The 25199-nt window shown below is 32.5% G+C and overlaps 2 protein-coding genes across 6 annotated transcripts; one reads left to right on the top strand and one right to left on the bottom strand.

Moving 5' to 3' along the window:
• Positions 1 to 1972: 1972 nt before the first annotated feature.
• Positions 1973 to 6314, bottom strand: LOC105165860 (Methylthiotransferase). The gene is made up of 3 exons (XM_020694893.2): positions 5923 to 6314; positions 4335 to 5389; positions 1973 to 3134 (listed from the first exon to the last, which is right to left on the bottom strand). Exons 1-3 carry the CDS (start codon positions 6264 to 6266, stop codon positions 2632 to 2634), a joined length of 1902 nt encoding a protein of 633 aa, XP_020550552.1. The 5' UTR covers positions 6267 to 6314; the 3' UTR covers positions 1973 to 2631.
• A 5036-nt stretch (positions 6315 to 11350) lies between these two features.
• D2HGDH (FAD-linked oxidases family protein) lies at positions 11351 to 22636 on the top strand. Of its 5 annotated transcripts, none has more exons than XM_011084866.3 (15): positions 11354 to 11593; positions 12415 to 12782; positions 13690 to 13791; positions 15327 to 15374; positions 15912 to 15982; positions 16417 to 16535; positions 17599 to 17694; positions 17784 to 17893; positions 18250 to 18330; positions 18849 to 18949; positions 19493 to 19601; positions 20159 to 20264; positions 20478 to 20563; positions 20646 to 20771; positions 22298 to 22636. In XM_011084866.3, exons 1-15 carry the CDS (start codon positions 11485 to 11487, stop codon positions 22418 to 22420), a joined length of 1755 nt encoding a protein of 584 aa, XP_011083168.1. In that variant the 5' UTR covers positions 11354 to 11484; the 3' UTR covers positions 22421 to 22636. The 5 variants fall into 5 exon arrangements, 4 of the variants coding, with proteins under 4 accessions (XP_020550750.1, XP_011083168.1, XP_011083169.1 ...); XM_011084867.3 differs by having other exon boundaries at positions 11370 to 11593; positions 12545 to 12782; XR_002287357.2 differs by lacking the exon at positions 20478 to 20563 and having other exon boundaries at positions 11351 to 11593.
• The last annotated feature ends 2563 nt before the right edge of the window (positions 22637 to 25199 follow it).

The following is a 25199-nucleotide window of genomic DNA, read 5'->3' as shown; positions in this document are numbered from 1 at the left end:
CACGCTTAGGGTTTTTTTATATAAATAATTTTCAAAGAATATTGAATTTTTTTTAAAACAAAGGAGTTTTCAATTTAACAAAAAAAAAAAAAAAGAATTAATTGATTGCTCTCAAACTAAAAGATTTGGAATGAAATTACTAAAAGTTTGAGAGATAGACATGATAATTTAACTAATTTGGATGATAATGAATTTTCCATTGCTTACTTTTTGAAATGAACTGATTGTTTATACTTTTGAAGCCACATTTGGTTATTTAGATCTAAAATATTCTTATTTTATATTTTATCTTTATATTTTTCATATGTCATATTTTAATTTTATGAGAAATTAAAGAATACATAATTAAAAATATATTATATAACTGTAGCAATGTCGTGCCATGTTTGTTCTTTTTTTTTTTTTTTTTTTTTTAATTTTTCATGTCGCTGAATCTATGTTCATGCATCTTAGCTTCGGTCGCATAGGGAGGAGCTGCATGATTTTATCCTATTATTATGCGTAACTACAAAAATGAAATATTGGGACTTATAAATCGCTCAAGCTTTCGTCTACAAAAATATGGAACGTTGCTTACATTAAAAAAAAGGAAAGAGAAAATGGCATATTACCTCTTGTGAAATGATAAAATTTCTAAATACTTATCTATATTAATTAAATAGTAAAAAAAAATAAAATCCTTGAAGTTATAAAACCTACAAGAAAGACCTCCTCCATTAAAAAAAAATGTAGAGTTGTCTATATCGTTAGACGTGCAGATGAGATAGTTTTTTGATGTATTTTCAACCTTTATCCTCTTTGAACGGACTGAATTGCCCTTTATCTTTATTGTTTTTGGTTAATTCTTCATCAAAATTTTAAGATTATTTAATATGGTTTATAAATTTTTTAAAATCAAAATACATGATTTTATTTCTCAAATATTATTTGTTGTGTTGGATATGTTTTGAAATCATATTATTTATATAAATTATAATAATAAATTTTAAAATTTTAATATAATATATTTAGACATACAAAACTACATAATTTTGAAAATATATTTAGATATAAAAAATACATAATTTATTAGATTAAAATTTATAAAAAGAAAGAATACAACAAATAAACCTCCACTTCCCGCCTCTCTGCGACGTGTGGGTGGGCGACGACATCTTGCCATCACCCACCCAGACCCAGGACGCCGCCGTCATCATTTGCCATCACCCACCCAGACTCAGACCCAGACCCAGAGCCAGGGCGCCGTCGTCATTGCATCGAGATCTGTGCTGGATTAGTTATAAGGAATTCAGGTCTATATTTCTTTTTCAAGTTAATATCAAATAAAACCGAAGAAATAAAATAAAGGATAAATTTAATATTAAATATTGATACAACAAAAAATTATTTTTTTAATGATATAGATAGTATGGATGTTTTGTGTACAAAAATTATAATATTTATTTTATTTAAAAGAATGATACAAAAAGAAAAAGGAAAAATATTTGTAATGCTTATAGTAGAGTTGGAAACTTAAAAAGTAATTATTGTAGTGGTTGCTTCATGCTTTTTACATAAACTCAGTTTTTCAAAAATAATAAATAATGTCCATTCAAAAAAAAAAAAGAAAAAAGAAAAAAATAATAACAAATGATGTGAAAATGGAGGGGTCGGTCCAACTTGGCCCAAACAAATGACAAAAATGGGCCTCGACAATAAAAACAAAATGGCCCTTCGAATGCCCATACTGAAATTAAAATAAACTACAAAGAAAATATAATATATGATGGGATGTAAATTACATTTTACTTTTTGAAATATGCCTATTTTTATATTTTATTAATAACTTTTTTTTTTATTTTATCATCTTAATTTTGAAAAATTTACATTCGCCATATATGATTTTCTTTTTCGATCGGCTTTTTTGCCACATTGCACATATGTATAAATTCACGTGTAGTCCACGTGATGTATTTTCGGTAGAAAAAATCGATTGAGAAAATGATTATATATAACAAAGTGTAAAATTCACAAAATTGAAATAATAAGTTGATAAAAAAAATTTAGATGGAAAAATATAAAAACAAACATAATTCAAATAGGAAAAAGTAATTTGCCTAAATATAATTACAATTAAAACATATCAAGCTTTTAGCTCACTCCTGCCAAATTCAATCTCTGATTTTTTCCAGCCTATAAATGGGCCATTGCTTCGGAGGCTGGGCTTTGAACTCGCAAGCACAGAATAGAAACAAAGGCGGCCTAAATTTCAACCCCACTAAAACAACAGCAGCAAGCAATCAGGTGGACTGTCTTACTGCAGAATCTTCAAGTGTTATGAGAATTTATAATACTTGTCTCGTAAAATGCAGACCAAGTACCTGGGTTCCAGCAGGGACAAGGATGTAAACAGCATGAGGCATCTGGAGGGATTGCTTGAATTTTATGGACGTTGGATCCAAGAAAGCGACAACTTGAAACAGAGCAATGTGGTTTAAGTTGCAACCTCTTCAGAAAGCATAATTATCACGCAGCGAAGAAGAATATGGACCTCTATATGGAACTCCACAAAGACAGATAACCAAATTGGCATTGGAGTAACAGGCAGCTTGGAGTTCACTTTCTAGAAGAGAAAGAGTGTTGCTGAGTTCCTTAACAGCAGTTAGCAAGAGGTTCTTCATGCATCTCAGCATAGAATGAGCTCAATTTGGTGATGGCAAGTGCTTCTCCATGAAGAGACGCCCTAGTTGATTTTGATATGCGAACTTCCACATAATCACCAACCTCTGGATTCCGCTTGATATTGTGGTCGTTTCTATCCTGAACTGGAAGATTAGTAAATGATACCCTGTGGCCCCTATCACTCTTGCCAATGAGCTCTGTGTCGGGTGCTCTCTTGTTGGGCCCTTCGACTAATACAAGTTGGACAGACCCAATTTTTGAGTCATAGCATTGACCTGTGCTCTCCCGGAAAGCTTCAATAAGTTCTGTTAACCTCCTCTGCTTTACACTGTCAGGAACATCATCAACGTAGTTCCTGTGGGCATGGGTTTTCTCCCTCATGCTGTAAGCAAACATGTATGCCATATCATAGCCGACGGCCCTAATTAGGCTTAAAGTGTCCTGATGGTCTTCCTCTGTTTCGCCGCAAAAACCTATAGATCAAAAAAGCTAAGTAAGTGTATTAGCACAAGTTGAGACAACCCTAGCTCAGAAGATTGAGATATTTATCAGCTATTATCTCAACATTGTAAACTTTCAAAAGCACAAATTCAGAATCAAACATATTATTTCCGCAGTCATTAACAGGACACGCCTACCACATGCATCCTTCACCAGAGTATATACAGTATAGCAGTTGAACACAGGAAGCATTTTGGCTCAGCCCTACACTGACAAATTTAAATAATTAAACAAACAATTCTTCACTCATTACGAGGATTTTCTATAAGTTGGTACTCCATTTTAGCATGCACACTAATCAGATAAGACGGGCATTACATAGCTCAAATTCCAACTTTTGCACAAAAAAGATATAGTAAACTAAAGGAGTTAAAGGGAAAAAGTTGTGAGGTGCATGATTATCATGATGATGTTTGCATTTGATGATGTAGATACTATGAGCCAGCAAAGGAGCCTTCTTGCGGAACAGGCTTCACGTACCAATCTTATATCGATATGCAGCATTAAGAAATAAAAAAAGCATTACAGTTCTAGCAGTCAACTGATAAAGAGTCAGAAAAGAAATGTGAAATAAAGCAGAAACACAAAGCAAAATACAGAATAAATCAGGATCAAAGAATAAAATTAGGAGATTAGAATGGTGTAGATCAAAATTCAGGTGACTGTAAGTAACTGACAACTCCTGAAAAATAGAAAGTGAAAGCAAGCATGAACCATAAAGAAAAGTATGAAACATTAATGAGAAGGGAAGAAATTGCATTAACAAACAGGAGAGGTGGAAGAAATAGCAACAATAAGGCAAAAGCAGCAGGAAAAAGCAAAGAAGTACCACAAGCAAATATTTATCGAAGACAAGCAAATGATAAGAGAAATGGAACATGGAAGAAAGTACGTCAGTCAATACAGCATGCAATATGCAAACAATACATATGTAGAGTAATTTTAGCCTAGTATATTCTATAAGGAGAAGCATGACTCATTTTCCTGACCTTGACCAAATGGCAATAAGGCACCTAAGTAATTGAATAAACAGCCAGGTATGTTTTCTAATTTGTTTATAACGATTTTTAAATTTCATTAAAGCCATAGATCAGTCATCAGAGAGCATTCTGTCAATCCTCCAATTTAGCCTAAGAATAGAGGAAAACAAATGAAGTGATAAACAAACTTACCGCATATGAAATCACTGCTTATCCCCATATCAGGAACTATAGTACGGATCTTTTCAACAAGATCTAGGTATGCTTCTCGTGTATATCCCCTGCGCATCCTTTCTAGTACTGTACTGCTGCCTGATTGTGCAGGCAAATGGATGCTTTTGCAGATATTATATCTGTCTCGCATGACATACAACAACTCATCTGGAAAATCTTTTGGGTGAGGAGAAGTATATCTGAATCGCATATCTGGAAATTCTGTTGCAAGTCTGTCAAGCAGATCAGCAAAGCGTAAACCCATATTCTTGACTTTGCACATGCTGGAAAAGCCATTGCTATACTTCCAGTTCACTCCAGATTCAACCTCTTCCACAGCTGATGTGTCATTATAACTATTCACATTTTGTCCAAGAAGAGTTACTTCTTTCACGCCTTCCTTCCAAAGCTCTGCCACCTCTCTAACAATGGACTCCACAGGACGTGATCGCTCTCTGCCTCTGGTGAAAGGAACAATGCAAAATGAACACATATTATTGCAACCCCTCATTACAGAGACAAATGCACTTATTGAATTCTTTGAGATACGCACTGGATTTATGTCAGCATAGGTTTCTTCAAGGGAGAGAAGTGTATTGATCCCTTTATGGCCTGAGTCTACGTCATCTAACAGTCTTGGCAAGTCTCTATAAGCATCAGGCCCACAGACGACATCAACCATCTTATCTGCATCCAATATCTTCTCTTTCAGCCTCTCAGCCATACACCCCAGTACAACTACTTTTGGAGGGTGCAGGGACTGTGACCTTCCTGTAGCAACATTACTTTTCCAATGCCTTTTCAGAAACCAAAAATAATTAAGTCTCTGCCACACCTTTTGTTCTGCATTATCTCTGATTGCACAAGTATTAATGAATATGATTTCTGCACTCTCAGGAACCTCAACCAGTTCACTATATCCAGCTTTCTTCATGATTGATAGAACAATCTCCATATCATTGACATTCATCTGACATCCATAAGTTTCATGGTATATACGACCTCTTGGAAGAACATCAGATGAACTCACCAAGCTAGAGAAATAAAACCATATAACCATGTGAGTTCTTGAACTTGCCAGAGGTTTATGAAAAAATAGAACTACTCGTGACATGGCTACAAAAAGAATTTCAAGCATAGAGTGCCATGCCTAATCTATTAATTCCCACTCGACACAGCCAACTGTACATGAGGTTATTAGCAAACAATCCATACAAAAGAATTATCTTTCGTTTGAGACATAAATACAGTTACACCTGTCTTCCTATCTTCATTCTGGTGTACATTATTTCTGCCTTTAAGAAATTCCTTAATTTTCCCTTCCTGTTAATTGGTTCATCCTCAGAAACATACATTCAATGAAAGTAGCGAAATCAAAAAGTAGAAGAGCATTTCATTATCTTCTTAACACTAAATTCGAACATTTATCTGCATTTTCAGTGCTCTTCATTTCATAAACCCACTGCTTCGGTAGCATCTCGAAACCTAATTAAATGCTTCTAACCGTACACATTCCGGCTTATTCGCGAAAACAACCATGACTAACCACACACACAGACACACTTACTCCAGCTGCGGATCCGAGACGCCAGCATCAGTGACAGCGGCTGTGGCTTTGGGCATGAAATTATGGAGACTCGGAATATCTGAGAACTTGCTCCCACTGGAAACCGGAGATTGAGACCGAGACTGCGAGAAGCTTCTGGAGAATCTATGAGACAAAGCCGAAGCGGAGCTCCGTCCCAGTGTTCGGCGGCAGCAGAAGATACGAGGGTCGGCCGACTGCGACAACTTGTGCGGCTTCAAAGAGAAGAACCTGAGGCTTAGCAGTGAGCACTTATTAGGGATTTTCATGCAGTGCTGCTGATTCAAAACCGAAGAGAGAGAAGAAGTTAGAGAGGACGACGCCATGGGAGACGAATGTGTGGGAGCTATGGAAACTGGATAGGGGGGTGTTTGGGACGATGCTTTTTAGGCCTCGCTGCTGGTACGGAATCCAACAGCTATTGGGCTGGCCCAGCTTTGTAGTGTTCAGTCCATCAAGAGCCCAATACTAACTTCAGCTGCAAATATTTTCGGCCCAATTCCTTTATAGGATAATTTCGGATAATTGTGATTTTGATATTCAAACAAATCCACTTATGCAATTTTGATCCTCAAACAAATTTTTATTGCAGTTTTGGTCCTCAAATAATTCTTTTTGGTATTTTTAGTCCTTCCATTGATTAAATTTAACAGAGTTTTGTTTGAAGGGGAAAAAGAAAATAGTCCTTTTCTTTCCATTTTATGACATTTGTCAAGTTTAAGAGAGAAAAAACTTAAAAGATAAATTTAGGCAACCATTTTTTTATGTAATCTTTACAAATTTCTATATAATCTTAACTTTAATTTTTATTTATTTATTTTGCCTTTTTTTTCTAATTTATGGATAAAATAAATATGATAAAGACAATAATAAATATGGCAAAATCAAATATTTTGCGTTACATATATGTTGCGGGTATTACATTATACACAAAATATACTATTAAAAATATTTTATTTAAAATTATATTCAATATTTGTTGTTTAATTTTTTTTTTTCCGTCCCTTGAAGCTTGAAAAAAAATGGAGAAAATGCGTGCATTGGACCGAAGTTTGAAAAATACCAAAAAATTGAAGGAAAGTTTCTATGTTGTTTTCCACTTCAAATGAAACTTTCGTTAACTTGAATAATTTTATTAACAGAGGACCAAAACTGTAACATTAAACTGCATAAGCGGCTTTATTTAAAGACCAAAATTGTATAAATTTATCCCAAAAGACTAAACATAACATAAGTTTAAGGATAAATTATAACGAGCTCCCCTGAAATTTAACATAATTATAAATATCGTCTCGTTGTTTGATTTTAACTGGCATCTAAAAGCAGCTCCATCAGTTAGTTCTGCGCTAGGTTTTCATTCATTTTTTTATGGTAAACTGACTAAAATGCAATTATTGACTAAAATTATAATTGTATTTATTTTTTAATTTTTTTGGACTAAGTGGATAATTTTTAAAAATTTTCCATCTATCTTGTTTATGTTTCTTATAATATATATTTTGTAAAAAAATACAATAAGCGCATGGTTGATAATCCGAAACCTCCATCCATTACATAATTTCATTAAATATCAGGTGGTATATATAATTTTTTAAATAAAAAGGGGTATACGTAATTATGCAAAATTTGATAAGAGCTTGTTGTATTTACCCTAATTTCGATTAGAAAAACATAAAGTCGAATTTAGTTTTTCAGTATTTAGATTATATTTTTTAGAAATTAAAATTCAAGGTGTGTTGAATTTTGATTTCAAAAATTGTAACTCATAGAATTGAAAGAGAATTGATGGCCACTATTTAGTTTGCAGAACTCCTCTCTTCTCTTGAAGTCTCTCTTGGTTTCTTTATAAAATATTTTATAGATTTGAACTTAGTTTTGAAAACAAGCTTTTGAGTGTTTGTTCGAATTGTTCTTTGGTACAGTGCTAAAATCAAAGGAACTGTAACCGTTTTATCTTGGGAGAAATTATGCTGAACCTGGTGCACTACTGATACGAGACGTATATTTTCTTCAAGGCAAGCAGTAATTTTGTGATTCGGTTAAATTAACGACTTCAATTGGACTAAGAATTGTTACGATACAGTTCTCGTTGTAAGTTTTCGATTTAAATTTCTTGTCATAAATAACATTTCTAATTGCTTTATGTTATTTGTTCCAACCTGGCCTTAATTGCTTTTGATTTCTAAATCCGATTGTAATATTTCAAAACGTTGTTTCAATTACTTGAAACTAAAATTTTTCCAACAAGTTGAACATATATTCTTTAAAATGTACAGTATCTTTGGAATTTAGTTTTTAATATAACTTATTAAATAGGAGTTTCTTACAAATATTTAGTATAAAACAACAAAATAATTTGGTATTTGGTATTTGGTATTTGGTATTTCTCATTTTAGTTTATAGGGGTAAAATAAATATATTATATTTTGTTTTTCAGAATTATAGATAGTTGTTTTATTAATATTTTTATTTTTATTTAGCAAAGGAAAAACAATATTTTTTTTATTATTATTACTGCATGCAGTCCCCACAAGTATATAAAAAATATTATGATATGTGATGAAGAGCAAAAAAACGTGAGGTGAATGAGAAAAAATATTATAATTATGGTTTTAATAAAAATATAGAAATTTGTAATAAAAATAAACATGGGGAAGTTAGATGAGGGAGAAACAATGGAGTAGTGGGTGAGAGAAAAAAAATTATAATTACGAGAATATTAAAAAAATTAAAATTACTATTATGACTAATTTTTGTTAAAAGAAAGAAATGAATTAAAGGGCAAATTTGGCCATTCAAAAGTTGGTACGATAAAAGGTTTTATTTTATAATATATTAAAGTGGGTACGATAAAAGTTGGCCGTTGTACGCAATTCCCGCGAGCATATAAAAGAAAATCTTGGCGTGAGATGATGAGAAAGAAGAAATTTGTGAAATTAATAAATTATAATAAAAATGGAAAAGTAAATGGAAAAAAAAAAAGAGAGTAGTGGGTAGTTAAGAGGAAAAAATATAATTGTGAGATTAATAAATTTTTTTTTGAAATTATTAATTTGACCAAATTTTTTAGAAGAAAAGAAATGAAATAAAGGGTAAATTTTTATTATTACTATTACGAGAATTAAATTTATTGATAATATTGCCCTTATATATATATGTATATTTAGTTCAAAGATTTTTTTTTTATAATAATTCCACATTTTGAGTTTAATTAAAATTTTCTTAATTGGAAAGATTATCTTTTAATCATAAAAAAGTAAAATACAATCAGAGAGTTAAATAGTAGAATTTTATTATATTTTACAGGTTCAAAGTTAAGTAATGAATGAGTATAATAACTACATAAAAAAATTTATAAAAAGTTTTTATTAATTTGGTTGTAAAATAAAGTTATGAACTATTTATTCTTTTAGATAAAAAAAATAATAATTACATATCAATTTTTTGAATATATTTTATTTAAAAAATATGATAAAATAATTTATTTAAACATATTGAACGTTTGATTAAGCATATATATTATTTAATCTCTTTTAAAAAGCATATATGGGTTGTTGGTCATATTATATTTTTTTGTGAATCTACTGTATATATATATATATTAATTTATACTCCACTTTTAATTTAAATTTTCATTTATTAAAAAAATTAACTAGAAAATAATTTCATAATAATTTAATATGCAAAATATTAAAAAATTAACTAGAAAATAATTTCATAATAATTTAATATGCAAAATATTAAAAATAATATAATTGTCAAGGTATGAGGGAAATTTTTGTCCAACTAACGGGGTAAGTGTTATATTTGTCAATTCATGGGGATAAATGTTACATCAAGAATACTTTAGGGGAGCAAAGTATATTTTACCCTTATTATTATTATTATTATTATTGTTATTATTATTTATACACATATATCCATACTGATTGCTAAAATATGTATAGGTTACTAGCAAGTGCATTAGCTATCAAGTAGTATAATAAATATCGTTCTCATAAGGACTTAAATGAAACAAGTACCAAAATTGTAACTAATCTACAATTATTTGGACGATCAAAAATCAAGTGATGGACTACTACTACTACTACTAAAAATAATTACTAACTAAAATAAGGCAAATGAACATTTTGGAGAAGATTCAAAGATGAGAAAGATGCTAAGGCTATTGGTCTACCTAATTGATCCAATGAATGCAAAAATCTCAAATTAATCTAGTAGGTAATATTTTCATTTACATTGAGGATTTTCCAAAGTTAATTCAATATACTCTATCGAGCTATATCAAACCTATTATTATCAAGAAAATTGTGAATTCCTCCAATCTAAAACTCGTAAGTATAATGCATGACGATCTATGAAACATCTGTGAAACCAGATAAATATGAGGCCGCCCCATATATAAGGCTATTGTGGCTCCTTAGGTCGGAGGACTGACTTTCATACCATCGCAACTAAAGGGTTCCAGTAATACCTATCACGCCACACGAACTTCCATACAACTACTCGCGAGAGTCAATTCAATTAACTTGACAACCTACTTGTCAAGTACACATTAAAAAAGTGCATATACGCCATACGTTTATCATCGATAAAATAAGACATTCATTACATGAATGCATTACTTAATGCAAGTCTTCACATAACTCCTTAATGCCCATTCTTGAGGGTTCTCGACTTTAAATGTTTTTAACTAATCCGTAAAAGCTGGTTTCATAGTAGACACCAAAATCCGTGATTCGACTTTATTGATTTAATTGGTCCGTACGTTTTATCCATAAATGATGTAATAACATATTTATAACATGATAAAGATAAACAAAGAATAAACATATTCATTACATTTAACATTTCATCAAACAAAATCATCAACAGTAAAATACAAATAACCAACTAATTAGTATTTTTGTCACCTACTTAACAAATACATACGGCTTTCTGGATGTAGATGATGATATCTATACAGATGGATCTTATATATATATATCGTATAATGAAGTACCACATGGGTGGATATCTATATGAATTCAAATCTGTCGAATCATTCATGGTATGATCTTCTACATCCTAGGTCTTCCCGTTCCGTCATCTGGCTTATGTTCTTCATGTAGCATTCAGACCGAATGACTCTATGAAATTACGTCGATACTTCCACATATTATGGGTAACGTAGGAGACATCTCTATTTGTTACTTTTTTTTAAAAAATAATTATTTAATCTGTAATAAGTAAATAAATATGATTTTTATTAACTTATTTTACTAATATCAATAAATTTTAATTAATGCAAAAAATTATCTATTAAAATAAAATAAATTTTAAAAGTACTAAATTTAATTGTTTAAGTGCTTGAGTTCACGTGTAATTAAATTTGACAGTATATTTATCGTTTCTATAAGTTAATTATCGCTTCTATAAATAAGTTGGCAAGTTTCTGCGGATTCCTCCTCAGCAAGTTCTGAATTCTGATCCCAACAGTCAATCCGTCCACCGTAATCATATTTCATTTCTCAACGACATAGCTTTGACTCAGTTCGATGAACAATGGCGAATGTGGTAGCAGCTTATTGTTTGCTCCGGCGCTCTTCGAGGAAACTCTTTGATGGGCGACAGAACCTTAATTTCTTTGGTTCAATTCGTTTCGTCAATTCAGGTGCTTGTAGTTTCACCTTCAAAATTTATTCGTATTGATACAACTGTCTGTTTGTCTGGAGATTATACTACTTCTCGTAAGTTCTGGTGTGCGAATTGTGTAGAATGAGTGGGTGAATTTTCATTGTTACTCTTGTATTCAGCTTTTTGAATTTTCAAGCATAGCAAGTTATTTTGTTTTGGCTTGTTTTGTTTGTTTGTTTGTTTGTTTTTTTTTTTTTTTTTTGTATGAATTCGGTGATTCTTTTGGATTTAATCGAGTTGATTTTATTGTGTGTGTTGCCATGCTCAAGGAGCTGCAACGCTGTTTGTGTTGGGTGACTTTGTAATCAGCTTTGCTACTTCAAGAATACTCAGTAGATACTAGTAGGAAAAGATTGGATAGAAACTAACACCATTTGTTTCAATTAGTAAAAGAAGAGAAATAATTTAGTATGTATTTGAAATTTCTGCAATAAAATGTATTGTTACTTGGCTGCTTGTGATAGAGGCTTCAATTTTGTGTTATATATCCCACTTGTGTTTGCTTGAAGTCATGCTAACTATAGTAAACAATATTAGTGGAGTTATATGAGCAATGTAAATAGTGGTCATATTTACAGACTACATACACCAATTATGCCTTTTTAAATGACATATTAGTTTCAATATAGATAAATTAGAATAAGGGGATTTCCTAATATTTGGTCATCAATTAATCAGATGGTCTCTAGCCGTTTTGAATCAAATTGAAAACTCAACTTGTTATTGCGGTGAATTTGAAGAATTATTGTGATCCGATTTCTTCCATCAGTTATCAATTTCCATCTAAATTGATGACAGGTCTTACTTATAACTTTACTCGAACTCGTGAGCTGTCCAGACAAGATGTTTGCTATAGCGATCAAATTGTTTCAAAGCATATTTGCTTCTTAAGAGCTTCTGGTAATGGTGTTCTCACTTCCTTCCCTAGAGGTGAAGGCAGTGGTTTCCAAATTCACTGCAGATATCTTGCTTCCATGGCCTCAACACCAGTGAGAAACAAGTCTTTTTCTACGGTTAATTCTGATGATATAATCTATTTCAAGAAGATATTGGGCGAGAAGGGTGTGGTCGAGGAAGAGGAGAAGCTGGATGATGCAAACACGGATTGGTTACGGAAGTACAAAGGCTCAAGTAAGCTTATGTTACAACCAAGAAGTACCCAGGAGGTTGGTGTCCTCTTTTAACTCCTCAACTAGATATCCTTCAGTTAAGTTGTTTCTATGTCGTATTTCCTTGAATAGCTACAAAGTCCAAGAGGAGCTTTGCTGAAGGTGTAGTTATTATAGTCAACCTAACATTTTCTTTGTGCTCCTACCCACTGGTTACTGGATATTTCTGGTTTATACACCAACCTGTATCCTTTTGATTCAACCTTTTCATTTTGTTTAATTTTGATCTGAAGGAACTCCTTAGTCCTTGGGTTTTGTTGTTCTTGTTCTGACGACGAGGAGTTTTTATCTCTCTTTGTGTCCCTCCTTCTCTTCCCCTTTCCCCTGTTCTGGGACAAAATAATAAGATTAATATTTTTTAAATCATATGTGCTATTGCATTGTTGAGACATATGCAGTCTCAACTTGGAGAAGACATTCTCTAAGGTAATCTCCACCAAACATCTGTGTGAACATTTTTCTTTTTTTGCCCTAGTGACAATGCTAAGGCCCTCAGGTTGTAAGGTGTCATTTTCCATTTGAGCCATTGTGTGCATTCATTGTTCTTAATATTGTCCGTAGATATATTTCATATGCTGCTTAAAGGCACGATTAATTATTATATTCTGGTAAAAGATCTTTATGTACAAAGCATTGGATGTAAACTTACGTTTTCCTACACCAGTGTAGGAAGGAGCATTTGATGCTCCATTGTTGGGTATATTTTATATATGATAGATGTTGGTTTAAGTCATTGTGTCTTTTCTCTACTTATGGCATCACATTCTAGTATGGGTTTTGGTAGGCCCTTCTTTGTGCACTCCGGTTTTCTCTGTGCTTTCTAGATGGTTGGCAGAGTTGGTTTCTCTTACTTCGGGTACTATGTTGCTGCTGTAATGGTTGTTATTCTTCTTTTCTTGTATAGGTTTCACAGATTCTTCATTATTGTAATTCCCGATGCCTGGCTGTTGTACCACAAGGTGGAAATACAGGTCTTGTGGGAGGAAGTATACCCGTGTTTGATGAGGTATGGTCATTTCTATTCCTTTATGACAAGCGATGACAGACTGTCCAATCATCAGGTATCATCATACCGAGTCTCTTTATCAGAACCTCATAGCTGATATTTCTTGGAGTGAAGCTTCAGTATGGTGTATCTTATTTATAGCAAACAGACAATAACGAGCTTTTACTTATTCTAACTGGTTCAACAAACTGCTAATGTGATCACTTTCTTGGGAGGGATCATAGGAAGTTCAAATAGCTAGCAAGAGGCAATGAAAGATTAGTGAGATTGTCCAATCTGGAAAAATACTAAAGGTGCGGAATGTGATCACAATGCACAGTATAGCAAGTATAGTTAGAAGTGAGCCACCAAAAAGGTGAAAACCCACTAACATATAGAAATCTATGTAATCATAAGAGCACTATAAAAATATTTGCTGAGCCTAGCATGTGGAATATCTGATTAAGTCAAAGGAAAGTTACTAATATCACACTTTTGAGTATGATCGTCATCAATGTAAATAACCTAATAGCCAATATAAAACAACTGAATAAATGAAGTGAGGTCCTGCACAAACCACCAATTAATTTCGACCTTGATTTCATCAAGTCAAGATATTAATCGTTTATGTAAAGTTGGTTTTGTTTAGTTTTTCTTAAAATATAGATTTATCTTGAAATGTCCTTGTAATTCAAGTATGAGGCTTGGATTTCTTTTGGTCTAAAAGTACTTACACATATAATATATGGTTAATTACGCTTGGAGCCCTTCTAAAAATGCAAGATTACAATTTCCCCCAAAGAAGTTCCAAAATTATACTTACACTCCACCGAAAATTTAGTGATTACACCACACTCTCTTTTATGCCTCATTTAACAAATACTAATGTTAGCAAAAAACTTACATAAATTTCCAATGTTATGCCTCATTTAACATTCACATGTAATAATTTTGTACTTATAAGGGAAAAAACGTAATGACGTTAACCTCACTCCATATATATATATTATATATATCCCATTATAAGTACAAAAATATGCATGAGAATGAAATGAGGAGCAAAATTGAAAAATTTATGTAATTTATTTTGTTAATGTCAGCATTTTTCATTTAAACTCTAATGGAAGGATCAAGTGTAAATGGAGAATTTTTTCGGAAAGGGTGTAAGTGTAATTTCAAAACTTCTTTAGGTGAAAGCTAATTTTGCATCTTCAAAGGGGTTCTAAGTGTAATTAACCCTATAATATAATATATGAGATATGATGCTTAATTTTTATGTGTGAGTTCAAGTGTAACTCAAGTTGATCCACGTGTGCCCATGCTCAACCTTGAATGATCTAGTCTGTTTGCTAGCTTTCTAGCCTCTTAATACCTTGATAGTCCAATGTGTAAGGATACAATTTTCAGAGTTATCTGGGACTTAGATCTTAGCAGACACAAGAAATGCATATATTTTTGTTTGTTTGAGTGAGTTTGGAGTTAGAATTGTTTTGGTTCCTTCATGCTTTACTTATTTTCTATCTCTCTCCCTTCCCTGTTTATCTATTTCATTTCAGGTAATTATCAATCTTCGCTCCATGAATAACATACTTTCCTTTGACAAGGTAATAGTTCATTGCAAAGTGAACTCCTTATTCTTCTTGATGCTTGCTGCCACAATCTTCTGATATTACAATTGAAGACATTTTGTGCTGCTCAACTTATTGCTTCTCATGATCTTTTGTTTTTGTTGACAATCATGAATTGATTCTCCAAATAATTGGAAAATCGCAGTAGAATAATATCAAAGTGATTCTTGTGATATTTATATGATTTGACATATATTTTCTAGTATCGACATATGTAATTCATGTAGATGAATATATACTCTCAAACTAAGAGGGATTAACATAATTGAGCCCTTTGGGCATTTGTGTCGTGGACGTAGGCCATATGGCCAAACCACGTAAAATCGTCGTCTCCGTTTCTCTCTTGGCTTATCTAAAATTCTCACAGTTTTTTTTTCTTTTTTTTGGGATTTTGATTATGCATCCTTAGACCTTCCATAATTCTATCATTGCGTGCTTGGATAACTCAGAGCCAGTTAAATCTTTCTTGTCATAGTGGCAATTCAATTGCTGCCTCTGTTTTTATCTTTTCAGGTTAGTGGAATACTGGTATGTGAAGCAGGATGCATTCTCGAGAACTTGATTTCTTTTCTAGATAACGAAGGGTAAATTTTCTGATTATTTATGGTCCAATTTTGTGGTTAAGAACCTTGTTAAATATCATGATAAATTTCGAGTGTTGTGGTATTTATGCTAATACATTTTCTAATATAATTTCACATCTTCTTTTCAAATGTAATGAAAACATGCTTTAGCTTCTTTTTCTGAATAAGCATAGGTAAGTAACAAATCTTTGAAGCTAATGTCGTTCAATATTAACCTTGTGCAATATGCAATTTTTATTTAACCAGAACTGGATTTCTTTATGAAGTTAATGAAATGTGATTGACTGCATCAGGAAACCCCGGATCAAGAATTAATTGATTTATCATTCAAGCTTTGCAGTTTTTTATGCCTCAATTTAATCACTCTGTATTAAGGCCATCAAATTTGTTGTGTTTCTCCATATTTAGTTTCCTGTAAATGCTTTTTTCTCCAGATTCATCATGCCACTGGATTTAGGTGCTAAAGGAAGCTGCCAAATTGGGGGAAATGTCTCAACTAATGCTGGGGGCTTGCGCCTTATCCGGTACGGTTCACTCCATGGAAGTGTTCTTGGTCAGTTGTATTTCTTTCCCCCTATCTGCGCCCTTTTGTCCATCCTTTCTGTACAATTATCTGCTAGAGTTTGATGATTTTCAGTCTCTGTTTATGACTGTTCCTTGCATGTGGTATCCTGGTTGGTGTTAATGTTGGATTCCGACTGCTTCTTTCTGGATTTTGGTTTAATCATGAGTCAGTGAAAAATTTGAGTGTGTCGCCGTGGAAGTTGCTTCTATACATCATGAATATCACTAAATTGTTGACTTTTCAAGCACATCGCATACTTTGCATCATATCTCAGAAAATTTGCGAACAACGGAAACTTATTCTTAAAAACAAAAATAAGCTAAATGGATTGATATCCTACCTCTGCCAGACTTGCCCTTCTAGTGCTGAGAAATTTTGATGTGTTCAATATATATTTGATTTGCATTTTCTCTTACCCTTTCTTTTGTAATAGTTTGTTTTCAATCAAATTGATCTTCCTCTGCAACCTACTATAATTCCTACCTCTGTATCACTACTACACCGAACCTTATAATATTATGCTGGAGCATTCAAGTCATCTTTTCTTATCATGTAGTCCAAATACTTTAGCGTTATAGTCAACATGAAACACAATCCTGCGATGATTAGGAAGGTTGCCTTCTGCATAAATCCAGAAACTGTAATTCAAAGAAGAATTCAGTCCACATAAATAGGCTTTGCAATCTAATTGAGTTTGTGATCTCGAGGCGTGATATCTCATTCTTGACTTGCTCTTTATATTCATCATTAATTTATACTATTATTGCTACTGTTTATCTCAAGCAGACCAGATTTTGCTCAGTTTGATCTCTAACTTTTACCCGTTATAATTTCCATAGAATAATATAGTCCTTAAAGTGCGCTCGACACAAAAGAAATGAAACAAATATATATTTCTTTCAGAGCTTTTGCAGTATCTCCCTCTGTGAAGGGGACAGTTCACTGATGGAAGTGCATGATATCTTGTTGGAGTGTACATGCAATTCCTAAATTTCTGTATTTTCGTCTTTCATTCTCTTCTTGACAATACATTTTCTAGCTGACATTTCAGGTCTGGAAGCTGTTTTGGCAAATGGTACTGTGCTTGATATGCTTGGGACTTTACGTAAAGACAATACAGGATATGACTTGAAGCATTTGTTTATAGGTAAACAAAACCTGGTTGGTTTTTTCTATAATATGAACATCTGCAAACTGTTCTTGGCTAAAAATATGGCCATTTTCTTTGTGTCCTAGGGAGTGAGGGATCTTTGGGAATTGTAACAAAGGTCTCTATACTTACTCCTCCAAAGTTGTCATCAGTAAATCTGGCTTTCCTTGCTTGCAAAGATTACACTAGCTGTCAGGTAAAGTTTAAGTCTGGATGATTAGTTAGAAAGTCTGTAGCATGGTTGTGGAGAATTATATGTGAAAATGTCGGCACTATTGTTTTTACGTAATAGGTGATTTCAGATTTATACCACCTATTTGCTGAATAGGTTTGCTAAAGGTTGTGCCATTATAGAAAAATCTTTTATATCATTTATGTTCTCATCCATATTTGGATGTTTGTACATTAAAGTTGAAGGTTTATGACATCATTTATTAATCACTGATTACTGTATTCACTACCACACAATCTCCCACTTAATCAAGTTTTATGATGGTATGGTGGAGACGGATGCTGAACCTATCTTATATTTTAGTTCTCTGTTCTTTCTAGAAACTCTTGTCAGCAGCCAAGACAAAGCTTGGAGAAATTCTTTCTGCATTTGAGTTTTTGGATATCAATGCTATGGATCTGGTAAGATGCCTCTACCAAATATAATAATATTTTTAATTAGTTATTTATATTTGCCCACGGTGTTTTTTTTCAGACTATAGTTAGAATCTTCAGGATACCTTTCTCTATTTATTAAATAAACCATTTATCATCCATAGCTCATCATGTTGAAACTCAATAATGTCTGAAACAAAGTTTTATGTGTTTGGGTATTGCAAATGTTGTTCCAAAAAACAATTCTGGAAATAATAAATGGAAATAATTTATAGGATGTGTATTATTTTGAAAGCTTTGGGGACAGACTAAGTAACATAATTGCAATAGTTACTGAAGAGGGGCCTTATTTTGAAGTGCTGCTTGTTAGAGGTGTTAACAACTGCTATTTCTTCAGCATGCAAATTTTAGTGAAAACAAAAATTGTTTTGTTTTTCTTCATGCAATATTGTTGACCTATTGAAGGTGACTTGGAACTGTATTCTATTGGGAAAATTGTAGCTCATAATCATACTGTGGCACCTCATCAGGATTTTCTGTGACAGGTTCTGAAACATTTAGATGGTCTTCGTGACCCATTACCTTCCTCAAAACACAACTTCTATATTCTGATTGAGACCACAGGCAGCACAGAATCTCATGACAAGTAATCTTCTTTTGACTTGCTAGTAATCTTTCATGTCTAATGGGGTTGAAAAACGATTTGACTGGGTAGTCTTTCTCAAGGTTTATGCTCATGAAACCAAGCTGAAGAATAAAGTACTTTGCTTCTGAAAATGCATATTCTTTCTGCAATTTTTTTGACCATTAACTCGCACTTGCAAGTGATGGTTTGTCTCTCTTCCCCAGTTAGTTTCAGTCTTCATGAAAATTGAGATTGACCATGCAACTACTTACAAGACCTTCATAGTTGTGCTTGTAGTAAAACACAAGTAGTTGTAATAGCAATTTCCCGGGAAGTCATTACGACTTGAGCATATTGGCAGAAAAAACCCATAACAATTAATTTGTTTCGTTTTCTTTTTGTGGACATCACTATTTCTTGTCAGGTTTATTATGGTTGTTACTAGCCACCTTTGTCATGAGCAGCATCCACAACTTTTGACTTTAGGATGCTACTCTTTAAGTAGTAATAACATTGATGATATGTTCTTTTCTTGAATATTTACCATTTGTGCCTCATCACCAGAGAGAAGCTTGAAGCATTCCTTCTTCAATCTATAGAAAGTGGATTGTTAACAGATGGAGTTCTAGCTCAGGATATAAATCAAGCATCAGCATTTTGGCGGATACGCGAGGTACGTAGAACTCAATTTTCATTCATGTATGCACAATGTAGCTTCTGGCAGTATTCTTAGATCTGCAATGTTGACCCAGTGCTTTTATTTATCATGGGCCATTCTTCTTTAACAAAATCACCAAATAACCATATGGAATCCATGATTAGTCCATCGTTTTTCTGCCATCTTTGCCTGCTTACGTCCAACTCCAATTGTGTGTAAGTTTATATTATTCTAGCTGTTAAACTACTATATTCTTAATTCCCTTCTTTGAAGGATGTACAATTTGAGTTTACATCATCTTTGATGAAGGTAAACCTGTAAGATGCTTTCATCTCTTGGTCCAGATTTAATGTAGTATACTCTATATTCATGAATCATTGTGGAGTAAACTAATGTTTGGAATGCCTGGAGAAAAGGTATGAGAAGAACAATGTGTTAGTAACAATTGCATATATTGGTTACGGGAATAGTCTGCATGTAAGGTGGAATGTATCCTTTAGCAACAAACTGAGTAAACTGATTATTGCGGACACTTTAACTAAACTCATCGAGTTGCATTTGCATGTGCACAGGGAATACCTGAAGCACTGATGAAAGCAGGGGCTGTATATAAGTATGACTTGTCTCTACCTCCAGAAAAGATGTATGATCTTGTTGAAGAAATGCGTGGATGTCTTGGTAATTAATTGATATTAACTTTAGTTTAATCTTGCTGCATTTCTTGCTCTATTCTGGTTCAGAGTGATTAATGGGCCGCTACAAAAATAAACAAATACTAATAAGAACAAATCTATTCTAAGTGAAATAATCGTGGTTAGGATTAGAAGCCATTATATGCTGTTTCTGAGGATTTTTTCTGAGCATAATTTAATCCTTAATTAAAATTTCTAGGTGCCGAAGCAAATGTAGTAGCTTATGGGCATCTTGGAGATGGCAACTTACATCTCAATATTTCGACCCGACAATATGATGACAGTGTAGCGACCCTGTTACTTTTTCATATATGTGAATTTACTTTCCAATCCTGGACTGCTCCTAAGCAACACATTTATATTTCAGATATTAACAAAGATTGAACCTTTTGTATATGAGTGGACATCTAAGCACCGCGGGAGCATCAGTGCTGAGCATGGTCTTGGATTGATGAAAGCAAATAAAATTCACTACAGCAAGAGTCTGGAAACTGTAAGTCTTACCTCGGGGTAAAATTCATTTTAGTCCCGAAATTTGATTTCAACTTCAAAATAGTGCTTGTTTTTTCAATCAACTTCAAATTTGTCCTTCCAGCAGTTAATTTTCCCATATTATCCCAATATTTTTTTTTAACAGAAAATTATTTTAGTATTTCACTTTCTATTTTTTTATTACAATTTGGTCCTTCATACATTAGCTTAGAAAATAATAATTATTTTAATTGAAAAAATTTCGGGTAAAATTCATTTTACTACCCCATATTTGATCTCAACTTAAAATAGTTCTTGTCTTTTCAATTAACTTCAAATTTATCATTCCAGAGTTAATTTTCTGATATTACCCATATAAAACTTTTTTGTTTTACAGAAAATTATTCTAGTGCTTCACTTTCTATTTTTTATTACAATTTGGTCCTTCATACATTAGCTTAGAAAATAATAATTATTTTAATTGGAAAATTTTACCATTAATGTTTATTTAGATGTTTGTGCACATTTAACTTTAAATTTTTTATAAACTACTAACTAATTTAAAATATCTATGTTGATTGGATAAATAAAAAATATTAAAGAATAGAAAAAAGTTATGAGAAATGATTGGAGAAAAAAGAGTGAGAGAAGAAAAAGAGAAATAGAAATTGAGAAGGAAAAAATACATATTAATAAAATAATTTACAAGATAAAAAAAGGACAAACAAAAAAAAATTGAAGACAATAAAATGGTAATATTCAATTATATAAAAGTATAGATAATAATTTGGTTAATGAGATATCAATATAATTGTCTTAAATTAATTGAACTTCTGCAAATTTTCAAATAAAAGAGCGTCTGAATGAATTAAGGAGTTTTATATACCCCATTCTGCAATATTTTAGCTGACATATTTCTTTTCTTAATTTATGCTCTAATTTTCAAAGTTTTTTATTTAAATATTTTTGCTCTATTTTTCATTCAAACTACTTTCTCCAACTTATTTATTCAATTTTTTTTTTTATTTGAAAAGTTCGATAAGTTCATTAAATTCACAATAATTATATTAATATTTCATTGATCCAGTTATTATTTGAGGGCCAACGACATATTATTTCAATTAAAACTCATATATTTTTCTAAGTATAAAAATAGAAAGACTAAATTGTAATTAAAAATAGAAAGTGAATGACAAATGATTTTATGTAATAAATAAATAAAAAAAGAGTTTCATAAGGGTAATACAGAAATCAATCGTTGGAGGGATTAATTCAAATTGAGTTGAAAAGACAGAAGGTATTTTGAAGTTAAAATCAAAAGTCAGGGATTAATATGAATTAAACCTTCTCACCTCGTATACTATTGAAAGTTTATCTCTGCAAGTTGTTGCTACCGTAATTGTTTTGAGTGCATTTAGCGATCAATTCCTAACCTGATGGAAACATACACGTATAGTAAATTAAATCTCCATGCACTCCACGTCCTGTTTATACTCTTATTTTATTTGGATAGCAACATTATAATTGGAATGAGTTTTTCATGTGCAGGTGCAACTAATGGCTGACATAAAGAAACTACTCGATCCTAATGGAATACTCAACCCGTATAAAGTTCTTCCAACTTCTGTTTTACCGCAAAGGGGAGAAGAGGAGCCAAAGAAGGAAGCTTGATTCAAATTGTATCATCATTAACTACTCCGTCGACTCACAGGTCCGGACATTTGTTGTTGTTTATATAGCTGACTTTTTCACCTAGAAAGAATGATAACATCACAAAACATGTGCGTGCATGAGAGGAACGATATCTAATGTAGTGGAACAAAAGCAGTTTGGATCTTCTATTCTAACTCTGGAACTCATGGCACCATATCAAAGGGCTTTGTGTCATTATAGCAAGTATCCCAGATAGCTTGCATAGTCAACCTGTTCATAATTTCCAAGCAGCGTTGGTTTGCACGAACTGATCTCGTTGCTCTTCGCCTAACACATTCCTTCAAGAATCAGATTAGACCAGGTATGAGCTTTAGATAACCAGCATTTTGAAACCTTACTTTTTACCTTATTTGTTCCGCATATTGATTACAGATTGACACACAAGTACAATCTAGGACTAACCTCTATAAATCTCACGATGTCATGTCACATAAAATGGAAGTGACTACATAAACCACTAGAGTAGAGACAATTGTTAGAGAAAGAAACTTACGGGCTCGACCTCATAATTCTCCTAGTTTAACAAAACCACATAGGAACTCTCGTATGTAGTGGCAGTCACCGCTGAGTTGTGCAGCTCAAATCTGATATAGGAAAATAGTTATTATAGTAAGTAATACTAGCTCTTTGTTTGAAAAACAAAACAAAATATAGTGAGAGAAGTCAGACACGAAGATGGACTTGCATGTTGGGCGGGCTCCTATGAAATTTGCTATAATTTCAAATATTCCTTTGTTGTTTGAAAAGTTACAAATACCTTTCTATAATGGATTGTCACAAGGGGTTATTTGGTAGACGATCATTAATTTTAGGGGGGTATTTATAATTTTTCAAAATGAAGAGGTATTTGTAATTATAAAAAATATCAAGGGAGCTTGTTGTAGTTTACCCTTTTTATGTTAGGTAAACCTCAGCACAGGCATGATGAGCGCATCTAGCCCAGTGCGAGTTTGCAGCACAACATTCATCATATGCATGAGCTCATGAATCCCCACTTGGTTCACCTCATCTTGAATCTAAGTAATTACTGCATACCCTATATATAAAGGTTAGGTATGATGACAAGTAAGATTCCAAAATTTAATAGACTAAGGTGGAAGAAATTTTAGTTCAGATCGAGTGCACCGTGTTGTCCATTACATGGTAAATATTCATATACTTGCTTCGTGGTAATTGATCATTCCCCTCGGAGCTTGAATCAAATAGTTGATTTACGGATAGTTGAGAGGGTGTTCTGCTGAATCAATTAGAAAACCACCATGCTTCTTGACGGGAAATGAAGGCATAGTTGCTGCCTTTTTCTCGCTCTTTCATCTATAAAATGTGAAAATCTAACACTAAAATCATAATTTAAAAAAAAAAAAAAAGTCTCGAACATCGGCTAATTCAAGCAATATTGATTGTTGTTGTCGGAAGCATGTTGATTTGAAGACATTGTAGACATTCCACAATCCACTCAAGGGGTTTTATGCATGTCTTTTAAGCAAGAAAAGGGTGGATGTGATTTTTTTGTAGTTAGACCTACTGTATGTGCAAATCTGTGATGGAGGAATAAATTCTATCGGGAATTATTATTGCCTTCATCTTCGCGTTCAATCGTTTTAGCAACTCGGTAATAATAACAGTTGATTTCTCATAAATTGGTGGGTCAAGCCATATAAATAAACCACCCTTTCCCTACCTCAAAGAACACGCATAATACCTCATACTTGGGTTGTAGGATGTCTTCAAATCCACATATTTCTAAGTCTCTGATGATAACAGTCATTGTTGCTGCAATTGGCCAATGTTTGAGGCTTCTTGTTTCTTCCTCTCTTTTTTATTTTATTTTATTTTTTTTTTTCGGCACCATTTTTTTATCCCTTGTATTTTTCTAAAATAGTTAAAAAAATTCTTCTGTGTTTTAGAAATTGCTAAACCTCCCCCTGTATTTTAATAAATTCAGCAAAAAAAACTCCTTTCGTTAGTATCTAATGGAAGGTGGGGTGCATGTGCCTGAAGTGCGATTGGGCCTCATTTTTTTGTGTATCTTTTTACCTTTCTTTTATTTTATAACTAAAATGTCTCTATGTTATATCTAAAATTACTATGGTCAAATTCACTTTTTCACAAAAAATTCTTTTTGCATTTTCATCTCTTCTAAAAATACAAATTCTTTTATTCTTAAATATAATTATATTAAATATCAAAACAAAATTATAATTAAATATCTAATAATTAAGTTAATTAAAAAATAAAACTAACTATAATTAATAATTAAGTTAATTAAAATTACAATTAAAACGCATTTTTCGCTGAAAACTTCTCTCTAAGTTTTCGGCGCCATTCCAACGAGTTTCTGATTGTCAGTGGTACCATTTGAATCATCCTTTCAAGAGAAATATTTCCAAACCTTCAATTTTATGCATTTTTAAACCTTCAAACAGAGGAAAATTTTATGCATTTTAATCTAAAATTTTAAAGATGAAAGAAGAAAAAAATGATGCCGTATCTGTGTTCATTTCCTTCCAAGAAGCATAGTGGTTTTCCAACCACCAAAATCACTTTGACCAAACACAAGCGGTTTTCCAACCAAAAAAAATAACGGTTGAAACTCCTGGGGACAAAAAAGGATACAATTTTCTAATCATTTGAGACTATATGTGCTAATTTTATAAGTTGTGGGATTAAAAGTACGCCACTCTCTATTGCATGGACTAAAAGTGCAATTTTCTTGTTTTGACAAATTTAATAATTA

The sequence above is a fragment of the Sesamum indicum genome, linkage group LG6, assembly GCF_026168435.1.
Source record: "Sesamum indicum cultivar Baizhima isolate 11 linkage group LG6, ASM2616843v1, whole genome shotgun sequence".
In the NCBI taxonomy this organism is placed as follows: Eukaryota; Viridiplantae; Streptophyta; class Magnoliopsida; order Lamiales; family Pedaliaceae; genus Sesamum; species Sesamum indicum.
Note: the sequence above shows the minus strand (reverse complement) of the source record. Positions and strands in the feature narration are given on the sequence as shown.